Source organism: Varroa destructor, unplaced genomic scaffold (assembly GCF_002443255.2).
Source record: "Varroa destructor unplaced genomic scaffold, Vdes_3.0 BEIS01000001.1, whole genome shotgun sequence".
NCBI classification, from domain to species: Eukaryota; Metazoa; Arthropoda; class Arachnida; order Mesostigmata; family Varroidae; genus Varroa; species Varroa destructor.
In genome coordinates, this window is record NW_019211454.1 from 10,494,339 (window position 1) to 10,519,999 (window position 25,661).

Consider the following 25,661-nt stretch of genomic DNA (forward strand, 5'->3'; position numbering starts at 1 on the left):
TGTTGTTGTTGTTGTTGCTGCTGCTGTTGTTGCTTTGTTGTTGTTGTTGCTGCCGTTGTTGTTGTGGTGGTGGTGCTGCTGCTGTTGCTGTTGTTGTTGCTGCTGTTGTTGTTGTTGTTGCTGCTGTTGTTGCTGCTGTTGCTGCTGCCGCTTTTGTTGCCGTTGTTGTTTTTGTTGTTCTGAATGCTGTTGATGCGGTAGCGGAGAAGGCGGTTGTTCTCGGAGCTCTAGTGTTTGATGCTGCGGTAATTGTTGGCGATATTGCTGTCCCTGATGATTGTGTTGTACGTGATGATGATGATGTCCTTCATGGTGTGGTAAATCAAAGTGCTGGTGTTGCATTTTTTGGTTCTGTAGATCTTGATCCTGATCCTGATCCTGATCATGTGAGAACGGTTCTTCTTGCTGTAGCGAGTTAACTGATTGATTCAATTCAGAAAGTACATCTAATGCTTGACCAGATCCTTCGTAAACGTGGCCAAAAAGAGACCTACAAAGAACCAACATCAACCTTTGAAACTGAAGCCACAAGAATACATTACCTCAGGCGGTAAAACCGAAAATCTGCAACTATAATTTTATTCCTATAAGGTGGATATAAGTCAGTGTGGGATTTGAAGATTTCTTCATACAGATACATTTATACGAACTAACGACGAGCAGTTGTCTTATTTAGAAACAGCTTTTATGCGGGAAACTATAGTCAACAAATGTGTTATAGTTTACCGAAAGGACCCTGTTAGCTTTAATTATGGTTTAATTTATACATTTCACCTGTCACAGCCATGCAACTGTCTAGACAAAAATTTTGATGAAATTTTGATATGATTTTATTGGACTTTATTTAGGGTTTACTGAATTTCACAATATTTGGTGTACTAAATGGCACAGTCTCCTTTGTCTTAATAATTAAATTTTAATGGGTGCTACAAATGTATGTTGCAAATCTTGCTACATTGAAACGGATCACTCAAGAACAGGTGGTTATCGCTGGTCTGAACTTAACATAATCCTGTTTAAGCTAAGCTTTGGAACTAAAAGCTACCGACAAGTTAGCTGAATAGATACCAAAGGCGCTTTACATTCTAATGGTAATCTGGAGCCATGATTATGAAACGTACCAGATACCAGAGAGACAGATATAACTGTCGTCAGGCTTTTTCAAACAATGTATAGATAGTATTATCGATTTTATATATATGAGTCTTTTTGGGCAAAATCCAATGCAGCAAAACCACATGTAAAAACTATTTTAACTCATTTTATCAAATAAATTCTTTCACTGGTTAAGCGCAGCAGAATGTTATTACTACGAATGTTAGGGCATTTCATGTTCACAAACAATTTGTTTTTCAACTGTTTTTCCTGCGTTTTAATTTATCCGTCGCTCCGTCATTCGGCAAGAGCCACAATCAGTAAATGAATATTACTATTTTTCTGAAATTATGAAAATATTGTTGTCAATGTGACGTATTCATTTAATATGTATTAACGCCTGGAAAGCTCCTTCACTTATTTAAAAGATATATTCTCTTTCCCTACAGAATACAGATCAAAATTCACCGTTATGTCAAAAATATGGCGAACGCAATCTCAATCTTCTGGTGCAATGGTAGATGTTTCCCGTACAACCGAGTTTCCTGGCAATCCGTAACTACATACGTATCCAATGGAAATGCTCGGAAGAAATGTGTTTTGTGCCTTCGAAATAAAGTATCTATAGACAGTTGCTGACCCCTCTATTTCACTCAAATCTGCCTACGTATTGCAGGAGCATTGGCGTAAACGAACAAATCTGCCACCATTAAGACCACTTTTACTAAAAATGACAAAGGACTGAGTTCTTAGATCATTATTTCGCCTCAAGTTGATCATTTACTATACCTATTTATTGAAGGCCTGTGAGTAGGGTTCGAACCCCGGTCGGCATGCTCGAGTTTTTCACGCTGATCGGAAGAAGGAAGCATAAGGAATTGGCTCAAATACATCAGATGAGCTGCCTCTGCCGCGTCTCCGAACATGCAACTCCCACAGAATCCTCCGTCTTGCATGGGTATATCATGATGATCCATGGGAACAACGCCCAGCAAGAAGCGATGTCCTGATCTTCACAGGTCAGGCACAGATACCCAGGGCCTCACAATGTCAAGTTTCAGAATGTTAATTAGTATCCTAAAACTAAGAATCTGACGCTGATGAAGGCCCGCAGCACTTGAACTTGATTTACGTTCAAACACGACTTCTGTGGTTACGGTCTGAACGGGTACAACCGGCCACGTTCTTATTGGAGAGTTAACGCTAAAAGTAACTCAAGCTTCGTTCCCTAAATCAATAGCACTGACATAATCGCAGAATGACGCCAAAAAAAAATACTTCAAATAGGTGCGTCTCTTTTGCGTAAAAAGGGGCGGCATGATTTAAACAAAACTACCAATGCCTCAATTTCCTATTTTACCTGAAGTTTTTTTTTATGACGAACTGTGTCCTTTAACAATAAGGAATGATGTAAGTAAGCGAACTCCTATGAATAAATTTTTAAAATATGCATTTCTCCTGGACAAAAATTAAATGATTTAGAATGAAAGTGAATCTGATTTTAGATGTCTTAGCAGGTCCTCAAGTCCTGCTAGGATCCCTATCGATTTATTATTTTCCATCTGAAAGCTCTTGACTTAAAAAGTCAAGAGCTTTCTGTTATAAGCGTAGAAACGGCGCTTAATGGCCTTCTTAGTACTGGCTGCAGACAGCTGTAAAACCAGAAACCATAGATACTGAGTATACCATGCAATACGCGTTACAAACACTGCTACGAAGCTAAAAGAATTCCTTTCAGAATCATATAGTGCGTGAATGATTTCAGTATGTAAATCATTAGCACCAATCCTCATTCACTGGCCTGTTGAATTTACCTGTTGACCGAACCAATATACATTGGCTGGACAGATTGAAATTGGTTGGACAAAATTTGATTGGCTTACATATTTTTTTAAAATAAATCAAATAATGATAGCTCCTTCTATGAGCGAGGCCACAAAACGCGTCTTGCGCTAATTAATACTAATGGTAAGAATCAAATTTTTTTATCAAATCAATGTGCAAATTAAAAAAATTAATAGGCTAATGTGCACGTATATGGAAATTCCTGTTTTTATCTTTACATTTCCTTTTTTGAATATTGATATGATATAGAATAGCGCCCGTTGACTCCTGGCTTTACTAATCATTGCGATAGATGTTTTGTTGAAAAGACTGATGGATGGTTTTTCAATGGGTGCTTACTCAAGAAACCTCCCCTTCCAGCATCAAACAACTGAGCTGAAAAGAATTAAGTTTTCTGAAAATTCTAACCAATGTAAACATTGAAGTTTTGTGTCATTTCGGGCGGTGTAATTAGGTTTGCAGTTACCTTAGACCAACCTTAGTTAGATCTACATTTTTGCGATCTTGTAACATAACCGAAGTATAATAAGCGTGTTGTCATAGAATATGAACTCTTCATAGTTGTCGGTTGTATCCGTTCGCCTACCCACTAATTTGTGGCATAAGTTAATAATTGAACACTGGCAGCTACGCGAAAAACCAAACACGATATTCTTAACAGCACAGATAACTGTGTACCTTCGACCCAATTAGTTCTATATGATATTTGGATACCTGCGTAAAATATTATGATAACACCTAACACATAGTTCTTGCTCTCGTTTTGTATCGCTTCATAAAGAGCATAAGTTGTTCATTTTGTCTAGGATATGCATAGTTGTTCCTGTGTAATATATATTAGTCCCCTACAAGCTTCCGCGGTGGCCCTTCCACTACACCCTCCTCTCCCACCTAAGAGTAAAAAATAGGGCGTCTGCTAAATGTTCCATTCGATTTTAACAATCTGTGTACCAGATTGTAAAATGGTTCAATTTAATAGTATGGTTTTATTCGTTTTTGAATAGTTGCTAATGTTCATAATTGAAATTCTTATAATTTATCTTACTTTCGAGTAAGTTTACTGTCGGAAACAAGAAGCCAACTAATGCACGATTTCGATACAAAATTTTTTCAACAGGAACTTCTTCCATTCGCACATGTATGATGGTCCATTTGAACAAAGCTGAAAAGGATTATTGAGAAACATTTTGGTGTAAAGTTATATAAACTATTTCTATACATTTCGAACAGCGTCTTGTTAAGATGAGTAATTTCATTTCATACGTGAGGCCAATCGCTCGTCAACAGTCCACGACAGAGTTGCGGAGAAGTTATGTGCACATAGGATTCTACATCAGTGATACTAGTGAGATACGCAGTTGTAGCTCTGGCCAAAAGCGTAACTTATCATGGTACTCCTGTTACGAAAATATCTGCCATAGTGACATTGTAAAATTCGCCGAAAACAGCCTAATCAACGTTCATGACTCTATAGGTCTGTCTCACATTTTAAATCATTTAGATTTGATAGGTTCATTTCACAAATAAATATAAGAAATAGCATCTACTGAAATAACACAAAATACAACATCTGAGTTAAAGTGCAAGAATGCTTTTAATGAAAGAGCGAATAACGGATCGATTTGATTATTTAAATATGATCACTTAGAGCAGTACTGCTTTTTTGGTCATTAATATATTCTCTCCCATACCATATCGTTATATTGCTGACCAGTCAAAAGCCTTGAAGTAAAAATTTGTTAGTTTTTAAACATATTTTTATGTTTTAATGACAAAGCATGGTTTGCTATAAACTCATTATTATTCTAAGCACCATTTTTTTGCTTTCTTATACGTATTTTAAACAGGATTACCATGGTGGGCCTGTATCGCGGTGTCAACGCTAGGGCTTCGAATAACAACATCTTTGCCTTTGGCTGTTTATTCACAATATATTTCCGCAAAGCTAGCGAATCTCGGTAAACACATTCTTCAAAATAATTTTTTAGCGTGCATAATTTGTTTTTTTACGCGAATTTCAGGAGGACGCAATGAATCTTTCAAGTTCAACGAAAGAGTCAAATGCGCTACTCGAAGCCAGACTATTTTTTCTAGTCGAATTTGTACTATCATAGTTACTTTATTTAATAGTTAGACAGCAGCATATTTCACCGATGCTATACGTACATAATTTTCTGCTGGCGATGCTAACTCGATCTTGCTTCATGTCTGCCAGAACCTGAAGCACTTGAGTTGAAAGAAAAGTTACTATATCAAGTAAAACTTGCTGAACGGAAGTATGGCCTTTCCAACGCAGTAGCAAAGGCAACGTTCAATCACACTGTGAGTATTTCTAGATGGGTTGTACATTATTCTTGACCATTTGCTATGATCTATCAATACGGTTACACACATTTTACGACGGCATTTTCCACGGAGGATTACACTGCCAAAAGCAACCACAGAACAAATTAATCTACTGAGTGCTAAATACGGTAGTTGCTTTCGTTCAGAGAACGATAGTAGCGGTTATGTGTAGTGATACCACTGACGATTGAAAAGCTATTTGGTTCTTATTTTTTTTATTACACTGTAAATCCCTCACTTACTTTTTATGTTGCAGCTAAAAGTACGTATTTTGGAACTGTACCAACGCGAAAACTGCCATCCAGCGAAATCTACAATTACTGTATTAACTCAAATACCCCTCTGGATTACGTTTTCTTTGGCACTAAGGAACACCTCCATCAAGTCACTTCAAGGAGGTCAGTCAGAAAAAGTATAATTTAGTTTACACATTGCTTTGTTGGATGCTAATTTACTGTTTAATCGTTCGACCGTTTGAGTGCCGATTTGCCGACATAACGGTTAGAAGTAAATTTATTACAGTAAAGCTCATCTACAGTTTTAAACACAAAGAAATTACAAATTTCAGCTCAAGACATGCTAGAAACGCACAGAGGAAGCACAGCTGTTTGAAATTCTGCTTGAAAATCTATATATATGTGTGGATATACTATATAATTAGAGAATATTATGGTCGTTACCATTAATTTAGGTAAGCCCTATTTAATTTAATATTAAATATTTGCATTAAGTGCACTTCCTCTGTTTGCTTCTTTTGTTTTTATTCTATCTTTCACCTTGATCTCTTTTTATGGCAGTGCACGCTTTGGAATCATTTCAACACGAAGGCCTTCTTCAGATATCTAATTTAGCGCTTCCGGATCCGACGTTCATTGTACCTATTTGTACGGTTTTTATCAATCTCTTTAACATCCAGGTGAGAGAAGAGCTTACTTTATAGTTATTTTTAGTTAATAACAAAGATAAAACGGTATAGCAAAGTTTATGATAACGTCAAAAATAGCCCTCAATCTTTTAAAGTGTTCAGTAGTTTGGTTTTATTTTGTCATTTTTATTTTATTTACTATTTACTATTTTTATTTTAGAAACTCAAATGTGTTGAAATCTTATAATATGTATCAACACTCTCATACTGATCGAAAGTATTGATACTTTTCCTATGTTTCTGTGATCAAACCGAGTTACAAAAAAATTAAACGAGCGGTGTAATTTAATTGCTCAGATTGTCGCAGAATGTAAAGCTTACTCAAGTGGGCCTCGATTACGCGTGTATATTTTTCTTACGTAAAATACTCGGAGATAAGAACTTGATCAGAGATGCTACCACTAAATGTAAAATAACATCTGATTTATGTAAGACAATTACGCATAACTTTCGTGCCTTGTGATTGATTTAGTTATACAGCTTACGAAGCAACGCACCTGTTTTTGGCTGGAACCGAATTATCAGTAATGCATTTCGTCTAAGTGCAATCGTGTTTCTTCCGATTGCAGTTGTAACTCCATCTGTAAGTATTTACGAACGTCTAAATAGGTACGAACCAGTCATATGGTTCACGTATTTATTTAAATGCTCATGATTTGTTTAATATAGTATGATATTTAAAAATTACCGTTCAGATATCTTTCATTAAACCCCATTATCCGAGGATAATACAAATAAGTCAAGATCTTCTTCACGTTTTACACACTATTTCTTACCTTCAATGAAAAACAGTGCCTGCGCTTTTGCTCAATTTGACCCTAAGGTTTTACGCCCTGATGAAAGGACTTTTGTCTCGCTCTTACGCTAACAAGCACAACATTCGTAAGTGGTTAGAATAAATACAGAACGAGCTTAACTAATTAAAATCTGACTTTTTTTTTTTACATTTTAATTATATGTGTCTATTAATTCAAACATTTTTATAAATTACTTTGTTCTTACTCTTGGTTAATTTTTCTCAATTTGTTATGCTTTCCATATTTAGGGCATCACATTGTATTGGCTATGCAGCGCGTTAACAGCAACAGCTCAAAACCTCCTCCTAATGTCGCCTCGATTTCGACGATTGTGCAAAGTCCCGCAAACTAAGAAGGAATCTAAACAGCCATATGTTACAATCATCGAAAATTTACGCCGGCAATTACCTTTTATAAAACCAATGAAAAAATAATAGGTGTTACAGCTTATAGATATATATTCTTACTATTAGAATCCATACAATTGTAAGAAAAGCTTTAGTTATCTACTAAGCTAAGATAAATGTATAATAGAATATGTTTAGTGAAACTAGAGAGTACGAAACGGTAATGTGATATATAAGTAAGATATTACTGATCGTTTGAAGGTCAGATATTATATCTACCAATAAAATTATATGTACTTCCTTATAGTTTCTATCTGTGTCTTAGGTATAAAAATATTATGCATGTCCTTTCGAAGTTGATGCAGTACGAACTAGCTTCAAAACACGTATTTCTAATAATTAGAAAGATGAGCTGCTGGCCACATTTGATTACACGTTACGACTCAAGCTTTAGTCAGGGGTTAACATGATACCACACTAAAGCAGCAACTCCAGCTACAGCGTCAGTGAATACAGAAGACATGAGAACAAATCTGTATTACATCATCCATTGCATAATGTGGCTAAATGAGCTTGCTTTACCTATTCCCGTAAGTGGGCTTTATGTACTATTATATTACAGTAATGTTACTTTAGACTTTGTTTATTATAAAAAGCGACGATCTCTCGGAAGAGCGAAGTACTTCCTTCGACTAGTACAATTAACTCACTGAATACCTATACAAGCGATGTCCATATGCTTTATTTGAAGCTGCATTATGTAACTGACAAATCCGACCGAAAGTGCGCAACTTAAATCTCCGTTTTAACCGACAACATTCAGTTTTTAAACCTGATTTAAGTAAGTTACATTCCTCTTTAGAGTAGTACTTTTTCTTAGTTGGCATCTTCTAACAAGAACAAACGCAGTCATGATCACACATATTACCATAAGGCATAAAGTCATCAGCCCAGCCCCTGATAAAAAGACTCTCTTGATTGTAAAGAATTTCGAAGTTACATAGGATTACTTTAGCATCAGTTCTATGATAATAACAACAAACACAAACTCAGCGGGTGATATAGAATGCCTATTGGGGGGGGGGGGGGGTCTTCCTGATCTATTTCATTCGGAACGTTTATACTTCGAAAAGGTTGTAGACATTGGAAAAGTTGCACACATTGTTGAGTCCTTCTACGTGTCTCACTGTTTCTGACTTCCTCTTTTATCGGTAACAATGTGTCGAGAGAAAATGGAGCTCCACAACGCATAATTCCGTAAAAAAGTCGCTTTTTTTTTAATTCGCTGGGAAGAACAAATGAGCTCAACTAAACAACCTGATCGGTTATAATATATGTAAGACGAGGAAATTAGACGATAAGAAAGACCAGAACCCAGTCGCTTTCAGTCGAGGACGGCCGTGTGATCACCCCGTAAGCCGTAATGTTGGTAGGTCGCTAACGGCTACATGTCGACTACTTTCCAATGATAAGCCATCTCCTCTTGATTTCCTCAACCTGCTTTGCAGTAAAGGGTTCACTTACTCGGATTTTGACCTCCAGTTTTCCGCCTGTATCGCGTCGCCCATCCATTACGGGAAACACCTTAGGAATTAGTATGAAATATAAAACCTTACTTTTTCAGCAAACGTCATCCTTAATCTGTCAGATGTTCGTCTCAGAAACCTAGTATATGTTTCGGATACACAGCTTAGCATAATAACATTTTCTTTTAATTTTTTTGTTATATATCTCGTAATTACACAGACACATATTAATTCAGCCCTGGGCAGGATACTGTTTTCTCGAAGCGATGATTTTGAGCATCGTACCTGAAATTAGTCGTACGCTAGAAGGCAATCATGTCTAGTACATTTTTCATGGATAAGTGTAAAATATTACTCTTCTCCAGTTTCTCATAAGTTTATAATACTACTAAAATGAGAATTAGAAGTAGCGTGTGTTAACAGAATTATTGATGTTATTTTTTTCACATATGCAATGCGATTGGTCTGTCTGTCTACCACATTACCTCATGTAGATCACATTTTGTCTCTAAGTCCGCCAGCCTGATTGAAGCTGCGCCAAGGAGTCCGTCTGCTCGCAGAAAACCTCGTTTTGACCAAATCTCAATTTTTAACTGAAAAATTGAATGATCATGATACAAGTCTAGAATAAGAATAATTGAATTTATCACTGCATAAATTGATTAGGTCTGATGATTATCACTTGCACTGATCTACATTTACGCAACAAATATAAGGATACGCCCGACGTTTGATCGATGAAACGTTTTACAGAAAACAATGATCGTATGAGTCTCTCCACTTCTCGCTTACGTATGTAATCGATACTTTACCTGTACTCGTTTTAAGGCTCGGATGAAGGTTCGGGACTTGCGGGCTACTTCAAAAGAGCCAGTAAAATTGTAATCAGGATTCGTCGTATCCTTCACTGTCGAACACCTCTGACTTTGAGGAGCATCGGCCGGATACGCAAAATCAATCTGAATAAAATACTAGTGTTAATAATCCACTCAATTTTTTATACTATGATCAACATCAATCACACAATATTATTATATCTGCAGGGTCTAGACACAGTAGTTTGTAGTGTTTCATTCGTTCCAAATCACGGCACTGCTGCAGACGAGTTTATAGGCACAACTTTTTAAAAAATGCTACAATTCTGTCAATGCCTTGGAATGGAACATTGGTAACTGATCATTTCTTGTTTAGCTGAAGAACGTTTTTTGCTACGTGGTGGCAATTCGGAGCGCCGGGCATGAAAATCATTACATGTGCTTCGATGTATGCGCCGTAATTACCCTTTCCAATGCTCTCTAAAATCAGATTGTTATTAAAAAAAAAAATCAGCTTTTTTTATTAGTGACAATGTATACTGTTTTAGTATGAATAAGTAACCACATAAAGCTACTCAACTTCCAGATTAAACCTATTTACATATCAAGCACGGTTTCGGAAATAATTAATAAAAATTAGGTTTTAAAGCTAGTTTTAAGAGCTCGCGACATTAATCCAGTTATCCTAGCATAATACGGGACACTAGGTAATATATTAAGCTCGACTTTTCATATCAACCACTATACCTTGCAAACGCAACAGTGGTTTTAAATTTTTTTAACGAATTCACGCGGCCTGCCGAAATAATTACGAGTTAATTTGCAGTAAATCGCATATATTAGCATAAAAATATAAACACAACTAACAAAATTATCTGTAATGATCTTTTAAGGAAGTCTGCTGGGCCTGTCAATTCCTAATATCAGTTGTTCTTCAAGCATTCTGTCAACTAAATGCTTGTTCACTGAAATATAATATATTTATTTAAAAATACAAATACATTTGGCTGAAGCCTAATGAAAACGCAGAGCCCTTGCCAATTGAAGCATTTCTGCATGTACATTTCGATGCGGCTTCCGACCTCTTTCACCATTTTTTTCTTGTTGTGTCAAAAGATTTTTTCCGCCACAGAACGGTCATGGGAGCAGAGTTCTAGAGAACCCTTTATAGCAAAAGCAAATTATGGTACAAGACATTCTTTTAGTTCTTAAACGATAATTCGTGAAGACAAAAAGTGCTCCTGAAAAAAGAAGGCTTATGTCCTTTAGGGCAAACAAGCCTCTTCATACAGAAGCCATTAACTAAAAAGGTCAAAACAACGGTCACCCTTTCTTGAAGCTTGAACAACAATTTTCCTTCTGTTTTTTTTAATGCCTTTCTCAGCCGTATCAATAGTTGTTTAGAACGGAACAACTCTTCTTATGTTTTCCTTGTGTTACTTAAATGCTTATGTCTTCGATACAGGTGATCCGCCAGAGATTTTCGTCAGAAGTTCAGAATAAAATATTTGTTTAGCAACACAAATTTAAAGCAAACTCTATGTTCGATATTAATTTCTAGAAATCGCGGAGCGCACGTAGGTTCAAACCACTTTACAGGCAGCTTGAAAAAAAAACTAGCAGGCGGATTGAACGAAAATCTATGTAATCTTTGCGTACATAGATGACACTTCCTCTGCAGATTCGGATTTGGTCAAACTTTTTTACGGACTTCGTAAGTAAACCATACACTTAATTGACTGTATGTGCGTTTCAATTATCTTGGTGCAGTAGGTATGATTCAGAGTAAAGAGGTGTTTTGTGTTGGGAGAATGATATATTGTTTAATAAATACCTTGACGTAGGTATCCAATTCGTTGGGTTTACCGGGTAATGTTATACCGCGAATAACCGAGACTTGCATTACGTTCTCAGGCACATCATGATTGTGTCTGACGATGGTGAACACTCGATCTTCGTAGCGGAAACTGGAAACACAGTGCAAATACGACAACAGGAATAAAATAAAGCTGCATTTTTGTACGTAGACACTTTACAGCCAACTATAACAATATCTGGGGTCCTCGTGACCAATTTAAGAGGTGTAGCCACTTCGGACACGTACTTCAAATATCTGTTAACATCTATTAACCGGAGAATAAAGATTTTTTTGTCCAGAACGCATCAACATCATTATGCTAAGCTTTGTGCACGGACATAGTATTTCTAAAACGATTTTGTGACTAGATTTTCTCACGGGATTTTTTTAAAAGATACTGTACCAATTTTTTTCATTTTTGCAGCTTTGTTAGAGGTGAAGCATACCTGGGCACAGGCTCGCCTCTCTTCCAAGATGCTTTGAGTACGCTTATGTCCCGGCGTGTATCCTGAGCGAGTTTTTCAAACTTCGTGCCAGATCCCACGTCCCCCAGTTTGAAAAAATGCTCTTGATTTGTCATGCATGTTTCATACTGTTCTTCCAGATCTACTTCAAGTGTCCTGTATAATTCTTCGCTATCTCCTGACAATTGAAAGTCGCAGTCTTCTTTATCCACGACAACAAAATCCTGCTGTAGTTGCGGTGGAACGGGGATAGAACTGAGGTCAACCGGTAGGCCGAGTTCAGTGGCCTGAAGCATCGGTTCTATACCTTTCATCATTCGTACATACTCCATCGCTTGTTCCTTACTGGCACCGTTCTTAAGTGCCCCCTTTGCAGCTTCCTTAAACAACCGCTGGCGTTCGAGCAAAAATTGCTTCTGTTTTTCAATAGTTGTAGACATCTGTCGCTTTACGCATTGTTTAGGTGGAGACGGAGCTGCGGACATTGATGCTGATGGCGTTGGAAGGGTGTAGGTCTGAGCGCTGCTGTATGGTGAAGTTAATGAGGATTGACTTTTGTTCACCGATGCTGAAACTTTTTGTCCAGTAGCCGTTTCGCTAGGTATAGGGCCAAACCCAGGAGGCACTGGAAGGTCTTCGAAGTTAACTTTTTTTCCTGCTTTATGAGCTTTTATGGTCGTCTCATAGTCCTTGACAATGCGTCCAAGGCGCCTTGCCCTACTAGAATCGCCCTTATCTTTTGCTTGTGCTTCAGCCTCCTAAATGTCAAAAAAAAACAACATTAACATTTTGGTGAATGTTATTGTAACACAGAAGTACATTCTATTTTTATTCTATGTAAAATATATAATAGCGTACGTGATATGTAGTGTACCAAATGTTATGAGCTGTGATTAAATATCTCGTTACATGAAACCTAGTCAAACAGTAAGCTTCTCATGATTCTGTTGAAAATGAGACTAAAAACTTATGCTAATGAAAATAGCTACATATATCAACCTGGTACTTCGCTAGTCTCTGTTCCAGGGCACCCAACACAGTTTGTGCCTGCGGTGGGGCATTGTACATAGCTGGATCGGTCTTCGAGTTCATGTCAATAAAGTCTGGTATCTCCTCCTGTGCTGTTGATTGAAGAGGTATTGAGCTTATAGGTGTTGCCGGACAAATCATTCCAGGGGGAGGGGGCGGCATTTTTGAAAGTTCAATCGGTTTTCCTTCTAGTAATGCCTGCATTCAAGATGTTCAATGTAAAATTAGACAATGCATAATAACTGTACAATGATTCTGCATAACTTGCAAGACCCCACTAGACTTCGAGCATCATGTACCCATAAAAATATTAGATTTGCCCGTTTTTTTTGTTTATAGGTAATTAAAATCGTTTACGATATCTACACAAGAAAAGTTAACCAAAAATTATTTGTTCTATAATGTTCTGAAAACAGCGAGTCTAATGTAAACGCACTCAGTGTCAAAGCCGTGTATTCTTATCAGTACTATATATTGATTTCAAAAACGACCATATGGAAATACAGTCGTCTTTTTTTTAAGCGAAAGAAGCTTAAGAAGAATTTTCCACTAAATAAAAGCCTCGTGTAGCCAAATTTATCATTAAATTCACCAAACTGGTCGCTTTTTGCACTTTTTCAAATAGGCAAGCACATACTTATTAAAGGACTCCCTTCAAAGCTGTTGATCTCCATGAAAAAGGAGTACACGAAGCAACCAGTTGGTTGACTGTGTCAACAAACATAGATAACCATATCAAATGTGTTAGCGTTTGTGCATCGCTAAGGAAATATATCGACAATACTGTTTTATCCATACATATAGCGAGTGCAAAACTACGATGTCTTCGTTTAACCTAACGGATACATAAATATAAGCATGTCTGCTAAACTGAGCTATAATCAGAGACCATCTAGTTGCTTCCATTGTTTGTAAAATTAGCATCAACGGCATACTTGGTGAAATTCGGTTAAAAAAAATCGAGTTGCATTAAATTTCTGCCGTGTGCACCTACAACAATCCAAAAGTTTGAGAATTTTATAATATCAAAATAAACGTTCCCCTTTTAGAAAAAAAACGGAGATGCCCATACAATCTCTGGCTCATAATAAGTTTATACAACACATTAGGTGGTTAAGTACGAATCATGACTTTATGAATTATAATTTCCAGAACTTTCACAGGCTTAATTTCAATTAAGGTATGTGCCATTGTAACCTTCTGCCATTTGGAAGATATTTAAACATTTCTCTCCTGTAGAATCTAAGATACGAGAACCTATAAAAATTTCAAAAAGCAATTTCGACATGATGTTAAGATTTGGATAATTTTCCTGTTGATAAACCTTCGAGAGTAAAACACGTATTAAAACGTATATTAAAAAAAAAAAAGCAGTATTTGACGAGTATCATATTGACATCGGGGTTCCAGCTGCAACTTCTGCATTTTTGTCACCACGATTTTTACCATGTGAGCTTGAGCATTGTCGTACAATAGGAATGGTTTACTTTTGTTTGCCTTTCTTAGCTACATCAAGGGAGTTTTTATTTTTTCCGTTTGCCGACAGTACATATCAGCCGTAATCGACAAACCAGGATTCACAAAGTTGTAGCAGGTAACACTTGCATTAGATTACAAAACAGATGCCATAATCTTTTATATATATATATATATGCTTTAGGCTGATAGCCGTCGATCCGATGCATTAATTTGCTAATATGACCGTCTGCATAGAAGTTCAATTTTTCATTACAAGTCACAATGCGATGCAAAAATGGGTCACATGAAAGCAAAGGTAATCAAGCCACCTTACGTTTCCGTTCTCTGTCCTCTCTCAGATCATGCTACACCCAACTGTCAATTTTTTTTATCTTCTTCATTTGATTGCGGTAAACAAACGTAGTATTTTTTATATATACCAAATTCGAGTGCTACCACCTGTGCATTTTGACATGAGTTAGGTTTTAGCATAGCTCTCGGCGCTTCGTTACTCATTTTCGGAGGAAGTATTCGACGAGACAAAATTTCGAATTTAAATTGTTCCTACCGGAATTTTCCAAATAACAGCTCGCGGTGTTTTAGTAATAAAACCTTCACAGAGTACAAGATTTATACAGCGAGCTGTCTACGTTGCTGTAGTTCCAAGTTGGAACTTGTACTCATAAACCACTTGAATATTTTGACTTTTCATAGCTCACTACAGTCGACCTGGTAAAAGTTCGAGTCACGATATCCAAATGGAAGGTTTTAGATTCCAAAAAGTACACATATATATGTAAACCTGGGATTAGGAGTTTAAAATTGGACATATTTTCTTAAGAGCTTACTGTTTTTAGAATATTGGAGAAAATCGATAATTTGATTGAAAATATTTCTACCACTAAAACTACACATTTACAATGCTTATTCGGTTAGTGTGGGGCTTTAGGAATGTTAATTGTCCGTAAAAAAAAAACAACCGGCGCAATCAGGTGTTTAAGCTAACGAAATTCCTTATCAAATCTCGCTAGGTACAGTAGAATTATACCAATAGCATGGAGAAACTCTTTACGTAACTTTTTTTGCTTTGAGCGTAAACCTCAGATAGTACATTTTTGAGTCAGACTTCGTCCTAGATATCGGCGGCTCCATAAAACGCTCAAAAATTGCATGTTTATATTTCAAACCTTAAACTGTGCATTTTTAAAGAAATGTCTTTTACTAGATGATTGTAGTTTTTTACCAGCCGCTTATTAAAGAGACATTTTGAAAGAATAAACTGCGATGGATTAATGGAGAAAAGACAATAAGTTTTGAAAAAAAAAGTAATGAAAAGGCCGAAGATTAATTGTGATATCATTGAAAATGATAATAATGTACACTAGTTCACACCTGAAGTACTACATCGAATTGCTTTACTGTACGCAGATACTTGATGGCCAATTCTTTATCTCCCTTTTGCTTAGCCATTAAAGCCGCTTGACGATACTGATTACGACGTGTGGTAAGCAAATCTTCTTGCGTTAATGAACTCCCGTCTGAGGCAACCGGTACTGACACGGATGGAGTAGGTGCGGCCAGCTTCTAAACAAAATTTCATAAAAGAGGTTTACGTTCATTATATTTTGATTAGTTTGGTTTGTATTTGTGTTATAGTGTAGAAATAGTATTTAGAGCTAAACTAAGTATATCAAAGCAAAATGTGTATAATTTATAGATAAAAATCCTGTAAATATCCCATGACCCGTATGACAGTAGAAGTAAGTCTTGTTTCTCACGGACGCTATAACATGTGTTGAATATGGAATTTAGAACCCGGGACATAGCTTGGGCTTAACAACATAAACCCATATGATTGTTCAAACGCCTTTCTATCCTGCATATCACTTAAGTGCCGATTCAGGTGATCTCTTTTGCTAGGAAGATTCTCCCAAGTTTCCCGGCAAAGAGAGATTCATCCACGTAATCCTACGTGTAATTTATTCATACTGAGAGTTTTAATACCTGCGGAAGCTTTAATTGTGGTGGACCTGAAGCTGATCTGCTTGGTGGTGACATTGGAGCTTCTCGAAATGACTTTGAAGCTTGCGGGTCATTTGATGAAACCTGCTCAGTCCTTTCGATATCATCAGTATCGTCAAGATCATCAAGAACAGTTGCTATATACGGTGGAGGGTATGTTCCCGATGTTTGTAGATTTGGTAGTGGCACAGCTTCTTGTGTTTTATTATATGAACCCGCTCCACCCTCGGGCAGCTGAAAATAATCAAATGATATTTTATAGACCCCTAATTGTATCTTGAACCTAACTAATCTCAAAGATAGCAAATATCTAAGCGGTGACTGTACGAAGACTTTTATTAAAACAAAAATCCGCCAAATAAAGTAAATAAAATAAAGCAAAAATAAATTGCCAATCGTATTTAGTGGTAGGTGGCATCAATTACAACCACCAGTTAGTCCCACAAAACTAAACTCTAAAGTGATAAATCTCAAACCGATCTCATAATGAAAAGCAAATCGTTCATGGTAACTCAAGAGAATTGTACTCTCTTACCATTATTGCATAACATCAAGTTTCATATCAATTTATTAAGTTATTAGAGTCAAACCTGATCTTCTGGTTTTCCGACACGCTCCTCTTTACAACATTCAGGTGATGCTTTAGGAACAGCCACGGGAGGTGGGATATCAGCTTCTGGGATAACCTTCCCAAGCTGTGCCTGTCTTAGTTGTCCTTCAAGGGTTTTGATAGCCCGGGAAAACCTGATTAGATAACCACATCGAATACATTAGTATAGTACTGTAGTAATTAGAAAACTATTTTTTCGGCATAACCAAAGTAGACTGCACCAAATTGTACCGAATAGATTGCAGTAAATTACGTACCTCCAGAATACAGTGAAAACAAAAAACATGGGTGCTAACAGGTATTTTTGATTGTACCAACATAGGGTAGAATGTTGCGACTGAATCAATATCAAGAAAGAAGTTCCGACACAACTACAGCACCGTTCCTACAACAAATACCACAGGGATAGCATTTGCGTAAGTTACGAATACAGCCAAAAAACTTCTGTGCTACACCTTTAAGGTACTTGTTCGTGTTAATTACCTGCGAACTTTGCTACTGTCGCCGATTTTTTTTGAGGCTTCTTCGGCAACTCGGTAGTTCTTGAGACGATTAGAAAGCACGTCAGTAATGTCCATTGGACTTGGTGTACTTTTTGAAGATAATATCGAAGCCGTTTCGATAGGTACGTTTTGCGGTCGAAGAGCTGGAGTCGACATTGGAGAGATTGACTGAGGAGTTTCTTGGGCAACATCATCTTCATCTTGACTATCATTTAACTCGTTCAATTCGGCTAGCAATTCTTCATCATTCTCAATGCCTGTAACAGACAAGTTTAGTTTTTGCGATAATTCCTCTCGTCGTTTTTTAGCTCTTGTAGTACTACCTTAAACAAACAGAGCTCCCGTATGTTTTATGCTAGTATAAAGAGAACAAACACATAAATATCGCACTTTTCACGCAAGTACGTACCTTCTAGATCGACATCATCATTACTTATATCGTCCATTATTGCAGCATTTGCCATCGCCTTTATTGAGTCCAGATCCATTGGGGCTCTCTTCTGTGTTGATTCTTCGCGCTTTTTGTGGCGTTTACCTCAATAACAATAATAGTATAATAAAACAAGCTAGGATAGAACAATGTGTATGCATATCTCGACTGGACAAATCGTTGATTATTTGATTAATATTTCGCATTTTTGAATATACATATAATTAGACCATAAAAAAAATAAATAAAATAAACGAATGGGTAAGCTATAAGTCAAAATGCACTAATACACATGTCCTGTACAGGCTTTCCCCTACATAAAAACCCGATATACATAAGTCAAGGACTATATATTTGTATCACTGATTATGTATTTCAGATTTAAAAATGATTTAGGTATTTCTTAACATCGCCATTGTTAACAAGTTATGAAAATTCATCATTTACCGGACATAAGAGCATTTAGTTCCGCCTCTAGGTCTCTTTCATCGATATCGTCATCATCTTTACTATCGAAATTCAGATCATTGATATCCATGAGACCCAGACCAGCAAGATTCATACGACCGAGCCCCGCCATGTCACTCCCAAGCTTCCGGCCAGCATTTCGAGATTTACGAAACATTCTTCAAATCTTAAGTCAAGTGTTGACTTTTTATTCTGAAATAGAGCATGTTTTATGGCAGATATATACATTAGTTATTACAGCAGAACAGGGGCTTCGTCGGGTATCATTAGCCTTTGTCGTTCATACCGTCATTTTAACTTATAGTACAATACTAGGCAATAGTTTAACTCCAGGGAATATCACGAAGAGTGATTTAGCTAAACGTAATTAGCCTGGTTTGACTCAGTGTCTGGTGATCATAAATGTCTACAAAGTAAACACTAAGCTACTGGGCCACGAGTATTGGGCAGACTATTAGAGTACTATAGAACACATGTTTTTACATAGACTTTTACATAGCTAATTCGGGTAGGCATTTTGTTTTTATCAATATTAGCGGCAAGGTCTTTAACTATTGTTGTCTGAGAAATATGAGACAGGCATTTAAAGTGACACGTCAGTTTTTTTGCTCAGTTTTCCACCAAATGCTAAAGCGAGATTATGAATGTGCAGTGTAGAACAGCTTATATGACAATAGTTTATTCAAAGAACTCGGAGCATTTTAGACGTCTGGATGGTAAGTTAACCAAAAAAAACGATGATGCAATAATATTTTTAATACAATCTAATATTCTTCATCTACAGTATATAGGAGAAAGGACATAAATGGAGGCGTCAACTTTTGTTTAAAAAAATGTAGACGTAGTTAAAATGGAGATGTAAATAGGTAAGTTAATTGATTTTTATATGCCTTAGTTCTAGGAACATGCTTGAGTGAACAGCGAAATTAGCAACGTGAAATATTTGTAACTATACGTGACTAAGTAGTAAGTACTGTTACGTTTTTATACGTAATTTATGAACACAACGATTATGATTTGCGTATCTCTTATTTTCCTAATAAACTATAGGCTTGACTATCTTTAACTGCCTTCAACAATAAACTTATTTTTAGTCCTCCCTTTCCCTATATACCTCACCACGCTAAAGACAGCCTAAGCAGGTTTTTTCAGGTATGCCCAGAGGAACAATGGATGTGTATTCACTCCAAATGGAAAACTCATTGTAAATATCATATTTTTGTTACTAATTTTACCAATATGCCACTTTCTGTGTACGATCAATTCCTGTGCTAGCAATGAATACTATTTATTGACTTTAATAGTAATTATTTTGCGTGTACATAAATAGAGGCCGCTGTATATTTCTTGAGCGTTTCTTGTGATACAAAAAATTAAAAAATAATACGATATATGCATATTAAACAAAAGATATGTACATAATATAAATAATATAAAAATTAAATATAATAATAATAATAATAATAATAATATAACATAATATAAAAAAAAACAAAATAAAGTTTCCACACATTCTAGTCACGGTCTCCTGACAAATTTAGGGCATAATTCGGAAATTCAATAATTCACGATAAATAAAAAACCTATAACAAACTTTTTTCATGAAGAGAATAAGGTCATCGGAACTGAAGATCCATGGTAGCTAAAGCACAACACGATCTCTCTAGAATCGAGCCCAGCGCACAAAATGCATTGGCAAAATATTATCAATAGAGCATCAATCGAGGCAAGATAGAGATTCTCAAAAATGTATGAAGTAATCATAAGCTCTTTGGTTGATATGTAATGTTTTATAATGAAAAAATGTAATTCATTTCCACGAAAATATATGTCAACTTATTACTTGCGAATTTTCAAGCAGCACTTGCTGAAAAATGGGAATAAGATACGAGTAGAAAATACTAAAACAATCGCTCTGAATATTCCCTACGTATGAAGTTATTGTAGCGAAGTGCTGCAGATTCAACTTTCGCCAACTGCTGAGTAGACATGACCATAAATATTCTGGGTGCAGTGAATCCAAAAAGCAATCTTTATTTTTAGATATTGAAGTTTTAACATTTGTCAATTAGAAAGAAATCGAACATACAAATCACCAAAAAAGTCGAACCTTGGGTACTGAAGATACACTAATGAAAGAATTGTCAAAGGCGTTACTATTATTTGTGTGACACATCCGCCAGGACTAGTTCAGCTGTTTATAGTTACATTTATTGTTTACTTACACTCGGCACGGTGCTGGCAGAATTATTCCGAGGTTTAACAATAATGCTCGGATGTGTCGACGCCGCACGGAAGAGTCTAGCCTACAAGGCTAGATAATAAAGACAAAATTTAGATATTTTGTGTGTACGGGTAAAGGTACGAAGCTACACCAAAACCTAACATAATTCGCAGGAAAGCGAAAGACATTATCACAGTTTATTATCTGAATAGCGCATAAAGGTGCAAAATAAATGACACTAGAGTGTTCCACTTAATATCCATAGAGATTCAACGACTAAGTTTTGTTAGCTCAAAAAATAAGATCTAATCCAAGTTTTGCCGTTTAGAAGAATGGACTTTTTAATTTGGTAGACTTTGTTCAATTTCTTAATACGAGTGAAATTTACACTGCAAAAAACAGTGGCGCATAACTTTATTTTTTGTGAAATAATAATAAAGTGTAAAGATTAAGATAAGATGGTTGATATCGACATATAAAATGAGACAAGAGGTTTCGAAGGCCTAATATTTTACAGCATGAAATAAAATGCTTACAGGGATATTTATACAGCAGCCAATTGCTAAAGAAACGGTTTATAGTTTATGGAAGTCCTAGATGGTTCACCTGGATCATAATAATAAGGATGTTAAGAGCTAGTTAGTAATGTCTGATCTCATTCGCTATAACACTCACACTGGAAGTTCAGAGTAACTATCTTTAAACACACGATTTTAATCACAAGGTCGAAATAATCATTGCTTGAAGCAGCTATGGACTGACTGCATTACTGGATACAAAAGAGCAAGACAGAGATTTGCCCCTAAGGCAAGCGGTGTCCAACAAAGATCCAAATAAAGCATCGAGATACCATAGCTTGGCTTTAGCGGTCCTGGCTTCAGATTTGGCTGAACGTTACACGTGCGAAGTAATAATTACAATGTAATCTTAAATGGCTCAGACATGTCTTTTCTAACCTATTTCACTGTAGCTTATTTAACCCAATTGCAATTTAAAAGATTTTAGCTGATGTTGTACTCGGATCACTACCCGTAACCTGCTATTGTAAATAATGGATGTCGGGATAGCTATACGAATCTACTGGGCGCACCCGTGTTTTCAACAATGCTCGAAAATATTCAGTATTAGTATTCTTGGTAAAGGCCTATTGACCATAAAACGGTGGAGACCGGAACGAATTTATTACAGGTAGATAATGTAAGAACGGTCGCTCTGATAAGACGCAATAACACTGATGATAATAATGAATAATGATTAATAATGAGCTTCATAGTGCGAAACCGAGATAAGATATTCTACCGTCGTGACACCTTTTTATTATTAATATGGTAAGAACTAAACAACTTTTAATAAGCATTAACTCGCGATCATAGATATAAATGAGTGAGCGAAGAGCTATTTACAATCGTTGCAACAGTTCTGCTCTGTCGCCATGATATTGAAGATGGATCCGCAAAAGATGATACCATTTGTACTTCTTTATTGAAGGTGTTTACCTCTGAAAATGTTAATTATTTACTATAATTCTGATTCTCTTTCACATAATGATGCAGAAGTTAAGAAAAAGGATGTATATCGTTTTGTGAGTTTGTTAAGATCATTTAATTTATATATATATATATATATATGCGTTAGGACTACTTATCTATCTTGTTTATCGATCTCTTCGTGTGTTATAGCAGTTATTAATTTATTATTCTATTATTATTGTCGATTTTGTCTTGTTTTGATTATTATGAACACTGTTATACCGTCTACTTCTTGCTATATAGTTGTGGCCTCGATCACTGTCATCTGGGTGCATACGCTTCGTGCTAGCAGGCACTGAATCGACTAACGCACCTGCACTGCACGCCCGGTAAGGGAGCTCAGTTCCAGCGTGTTCACCTATGACTGTTACCGTGCCGATCGGTGCTACTTTCTGGCCGAGGAGTCCTTTAAGAGACGCACTTCTTCTGGACATGCGCCGGCGGAGGCACTGCTACGGCAGGTTTGTCCAAACGTTTCAGTGCTATGTTTCTGGTGCCAAGTACCATTTACTGGATTAAAGCTGGTATTTAAGATCACGTTTGGGTAATTCTGTGAAACGCTCAACGAAAAAATATCGCTATCGTCGGAGGCGCTGTGGTTTTCTTTTTCACTGGTCAGCCTGCGAGCCAGCGATTGGGAGAAGACGTGTTGTTCGCTCAGTGGCGTAATGTAAGTCCAGTGGTTGTAGCCGCTAAACATATCCAAGCGATTAGAATGTGTTTGCTGTTTGTAATAATCATTTTCTGTTCTGATATTTCGTGATATGCTTAACTTTTACGAATTGGTTCTTGTCGACATTTAGTAGAATAGATGATGGAATTGAGCATTTTAATAAACTATTATTTTGAAGTTTCTCCAGTTGTACATGTTTTCTTTTCAGCGGTATATATATCGGTCTATATAATTTGAGTTACTTTGATGAGTTTTCGAACCTCTTAAATCTAAACGCTTTTAAAAATCTTCTGGTTTGTCTACTAAAAGCCATCTTGAGGTTTTTCAAAAGCCTTAATGTAGACGATGGGTTCCGTCAATTTCAGGCGAAAAAGGAAATTCTTACTCTTGGTAAAGGTTTGCCCAGCGTAGAAAGATTAGATAATAGCTGATTTTCGCTCAAACTACAAAAATGACGTATTGTTGTTTGCGGTAACGAGCTTTTCGTAGTGTTTTTAGAGAGAACTAGCTTTCATCTGGCATAAGGGGATGAATGCGTGCTCATCTCAACAAACAACCCTCTAAAGTTTTTCCAATCAGAACACATTATCTTATATATATAAGGGATAAGCTCTCGTTTTCTGAAAGGATTAATAGGTCTATTTTGTTATCATGCGACATTTATTTTTTTCAAAATATATAAAACCTTGCAGTACGTGAACGTTCTTCTACTGGGAACATTGTAAGCCATTGGTCCGAAAATAGGAAATTCTGAATTCGAAGGTAAGTCTCATGTAATACACCTTCATAAAATCGATAACGAAGAGTTGTAAGTTATGGTGTAAACCAACCCATCTTAACGTGCACAAGTATCAGTGCGCAGTGTTGGTGTACGTAAGCATAGCACACCTATTCACTTTATTCAAATTATTCAGGTAAAAGTTGAACCGGCGAGGCATCATTCAAAAACAAATGTGCAACTAGAAAACTTATGTGCAGCTCTTATCCATTGCGGCTACTGGAAGTGTACTTTTAACGACTAAAGATAATAAACAAATCGCACATACGGCGGCGAAGACTAGTATACAGAGCTAAACCACACATACTGTACGATAACGCTAAATTTCGCACCGCAAGAATCAGCGTTTCAAAAATCAAAATGATTACCGTTTTACAACAGCGAAATTCATAGAAATTGCTTAAAGTCACAGATATTAATGGTAAATGCACTGATCGAAAATAAAATAGAACTGTTATTTTAAAACATTTTTACGAAATTTAAAACGACTTAATATTCGTATATTTTATATAATGTATATTCAATACCATACCGGATGATCGAGAAAGTACGAACGGTTTTAAGTCAAAATTGAAGCAAATATTTTATATACCTTAAAAAATTTTGCTAATCTAGTTATGCTTCACTTTGATCTATAACCGTTTGCCATTTTTCTGGAAGTGCCGTAAAGCCAACAGTGTAGAACTTCTGTAGTTACTGGAAGAAAAATTGTCACAAGTAATTTTTGCATCCCTACAGCGAAATGAAATTAACATTACTAGGAGAGTTTTGCAAAAGACGAAACTGATAGTAGCCTGACTGCGCAAAATCAAGTCTATAGGGTGGACGCATTAAAGTTTCTCCCCTGGCTTTCTTAATTTCAATTGAGTGGCTAAGCACATAAGTGGCCTGGCATTATCATAGCGCAAGACGGCTTCTGTTCCGGTCGCTTTTTTTAATGATTTATAGCTCTGTTAGTTATTAACTTCGAAAATTCATTCATCTGTCCGAACCAACTGTTTGGTCAGGCAGCAGCAGCAGCTCAAGATGCACGATTTCTTTTCCTATCTTATCACACACGCAACATAACCTTATTTGACATCATTCTGGGTTTTGCCACAGATTGAGAAGCTGTTATTCGCTTTAATCATGATCTTTAGCACACGCCATTGACACATGTGATTCATCTAATATCGCTCGTGATAATTCGCTGTAGAAATGGCTCCATTTCATCGCGTTTTTGGAAAGTTTCGCAAATGGAAATAACTGTCGTGTAAATTTTCTCGCATCAATCCATATGATACCCAAATACCTGACTTTTTGTTTTCTTCAAATAGGTTAAAATTGTTCGTAGTAGATATTTCATTCTCAGGAGGTGTCATCGCTACTATCGTATCAATAATTGCTAATAATAATTGCTCAATTTCCGCAGTAATTTTTTTTTGCAGTTGATCGACCACTATGAAAAGTATCTTTTCGGGACGAAAGCAACAGAACTATCTATGTGCCATTCATTTCGACCAAAAACAGCGGAAATCTGGGCAACATCTGTGCCTTCATTGTGATAAGACTGTAAAATATAAAACATTTTTTTCAGAAAATTAATTCGTTTTCAACTCGTTATTAATAAAACGCTTAAGCTAATTAATCATATTAACGTTTTTTTTCTGATTCGCTATGTTTTTAACTTCTAAAGAGATTCCGAGCTCGTCCAGAATATATATATATATATATATATATATATATATATATATATATATATATATATGTTTACAATCCATAAACTAACTTTTTATAAAGTTTTAAAAATAAATATTTTGGGTACTTGCTTTACTATACTAATGTCGTTATGTTTTAGAGTTTCCAACCCAGTTTACTAAAACGTACGTCACAATTACGAAGAAGACAATTAATTACAACACTACACCTGTTTGCAAGAA

The 25,661-nt window shown here is 36.2% G+C and overlaps 2 protein-coding genes and 1 long non-coding RNA gene across 8 annotated transcripts; 2 read left to right on the forward strand and 1 right to left on the reverse strand.

The window, feature by feature from the left end:
* Positions 1-3,882: 3,882 nt before the first annotated feature.
* Positions 3,883-7,661, forward strand: LOC111249150 (cytochrome c oxidase assembly protein COX18, mitochondrial; the record flags this gene model as incomplete). The annotated part of the gene is made up of 9 exons (XM_086977113.1): positions 3,883-3,918; positions 4,058-4,078; positions 4,228-4,414; positions 4,788-4,898; positions 5,156-5,262; positions 5,543-5,684; positions 6,084-6,202; positions 6,684-6,794; positions 7,257-7,661. Coding segments are annotated over 9 exons (1,020 nt in total), but the record flags the coding sequence as incomplete, so codon positions are not given.
* Positions 7,662-7,982: 321 nt separating this feature from the next.
* l(2)gd1 (lethal (2) giant discs 1) lies at positions 7,983-21,476 on the reverse strand. 6 transcript variants are annotated; one of them, XM_022802618.2, is made up of 14 exons: positions 21,438-21,476; positions 20,764-20,852; positions 18,518-18,730; positions 18,050-18,175; positions 17,621-17,897; positions 17,118-17,271; positions 16,510-16,761; positions 15,898-16,089; positions 13,018-13,245; positions 12,001-12,776; positions 11,531-11,663; positions 9,694-9,840; positions 9,367-9,474; positions 7,983-8,939 (listed from the first exon to the last, which is right to left on the reverse strand). In XM_022802618.2, the coding sequence occupies exons 3-14, from the start codon at positions 18,693-18,695 to the stop codon at positions 8,811-8,813; spliced, it is 2,700 nt and encodes an 899-aa protein (XP_022658353.1). In that variant the 5' UTR covers positions 18,696-18,730; positions 20,764-20,852; positions 21,438-21,476; the 3' UTR covers positions 7,983-8,810. The 6 variants fall into 6 exon arrangements, with proteins under 6 accessions (XP_022658353.1, XP_022658363.1, XP_022658297.1 ...); XM_022802628.2 differs by lacking the exons at positions 20,764-20,852; positions 21,438-21,476 and adding exons at positions 20,133-20,201; positions 20,649-20,757 and having other exon boundaries at positions 15,898-16,086; XM_022802562.2 differs by lacking the exons at positions 20,764-20,852; positions 21,438-21,476 and adding exons at positions 20,133-20,201; positions 20,649-20,757.
* On the forward strand, positions 20,796-25,369 carry LOC147758238 (uncharacterized). Its single transcript, XR_015325424.1, has 4 exons — positions 20,796-20,899; positions 22,535-22,961; positions 23,657-23,726; positions 25,170-25,369. It is a non-coding gene; the product is annotated as an uncharacterized LOC147758238 (long non-coding RNA).
* Positions 25,370-25,661: the final 292 nt, after the last annotated feature.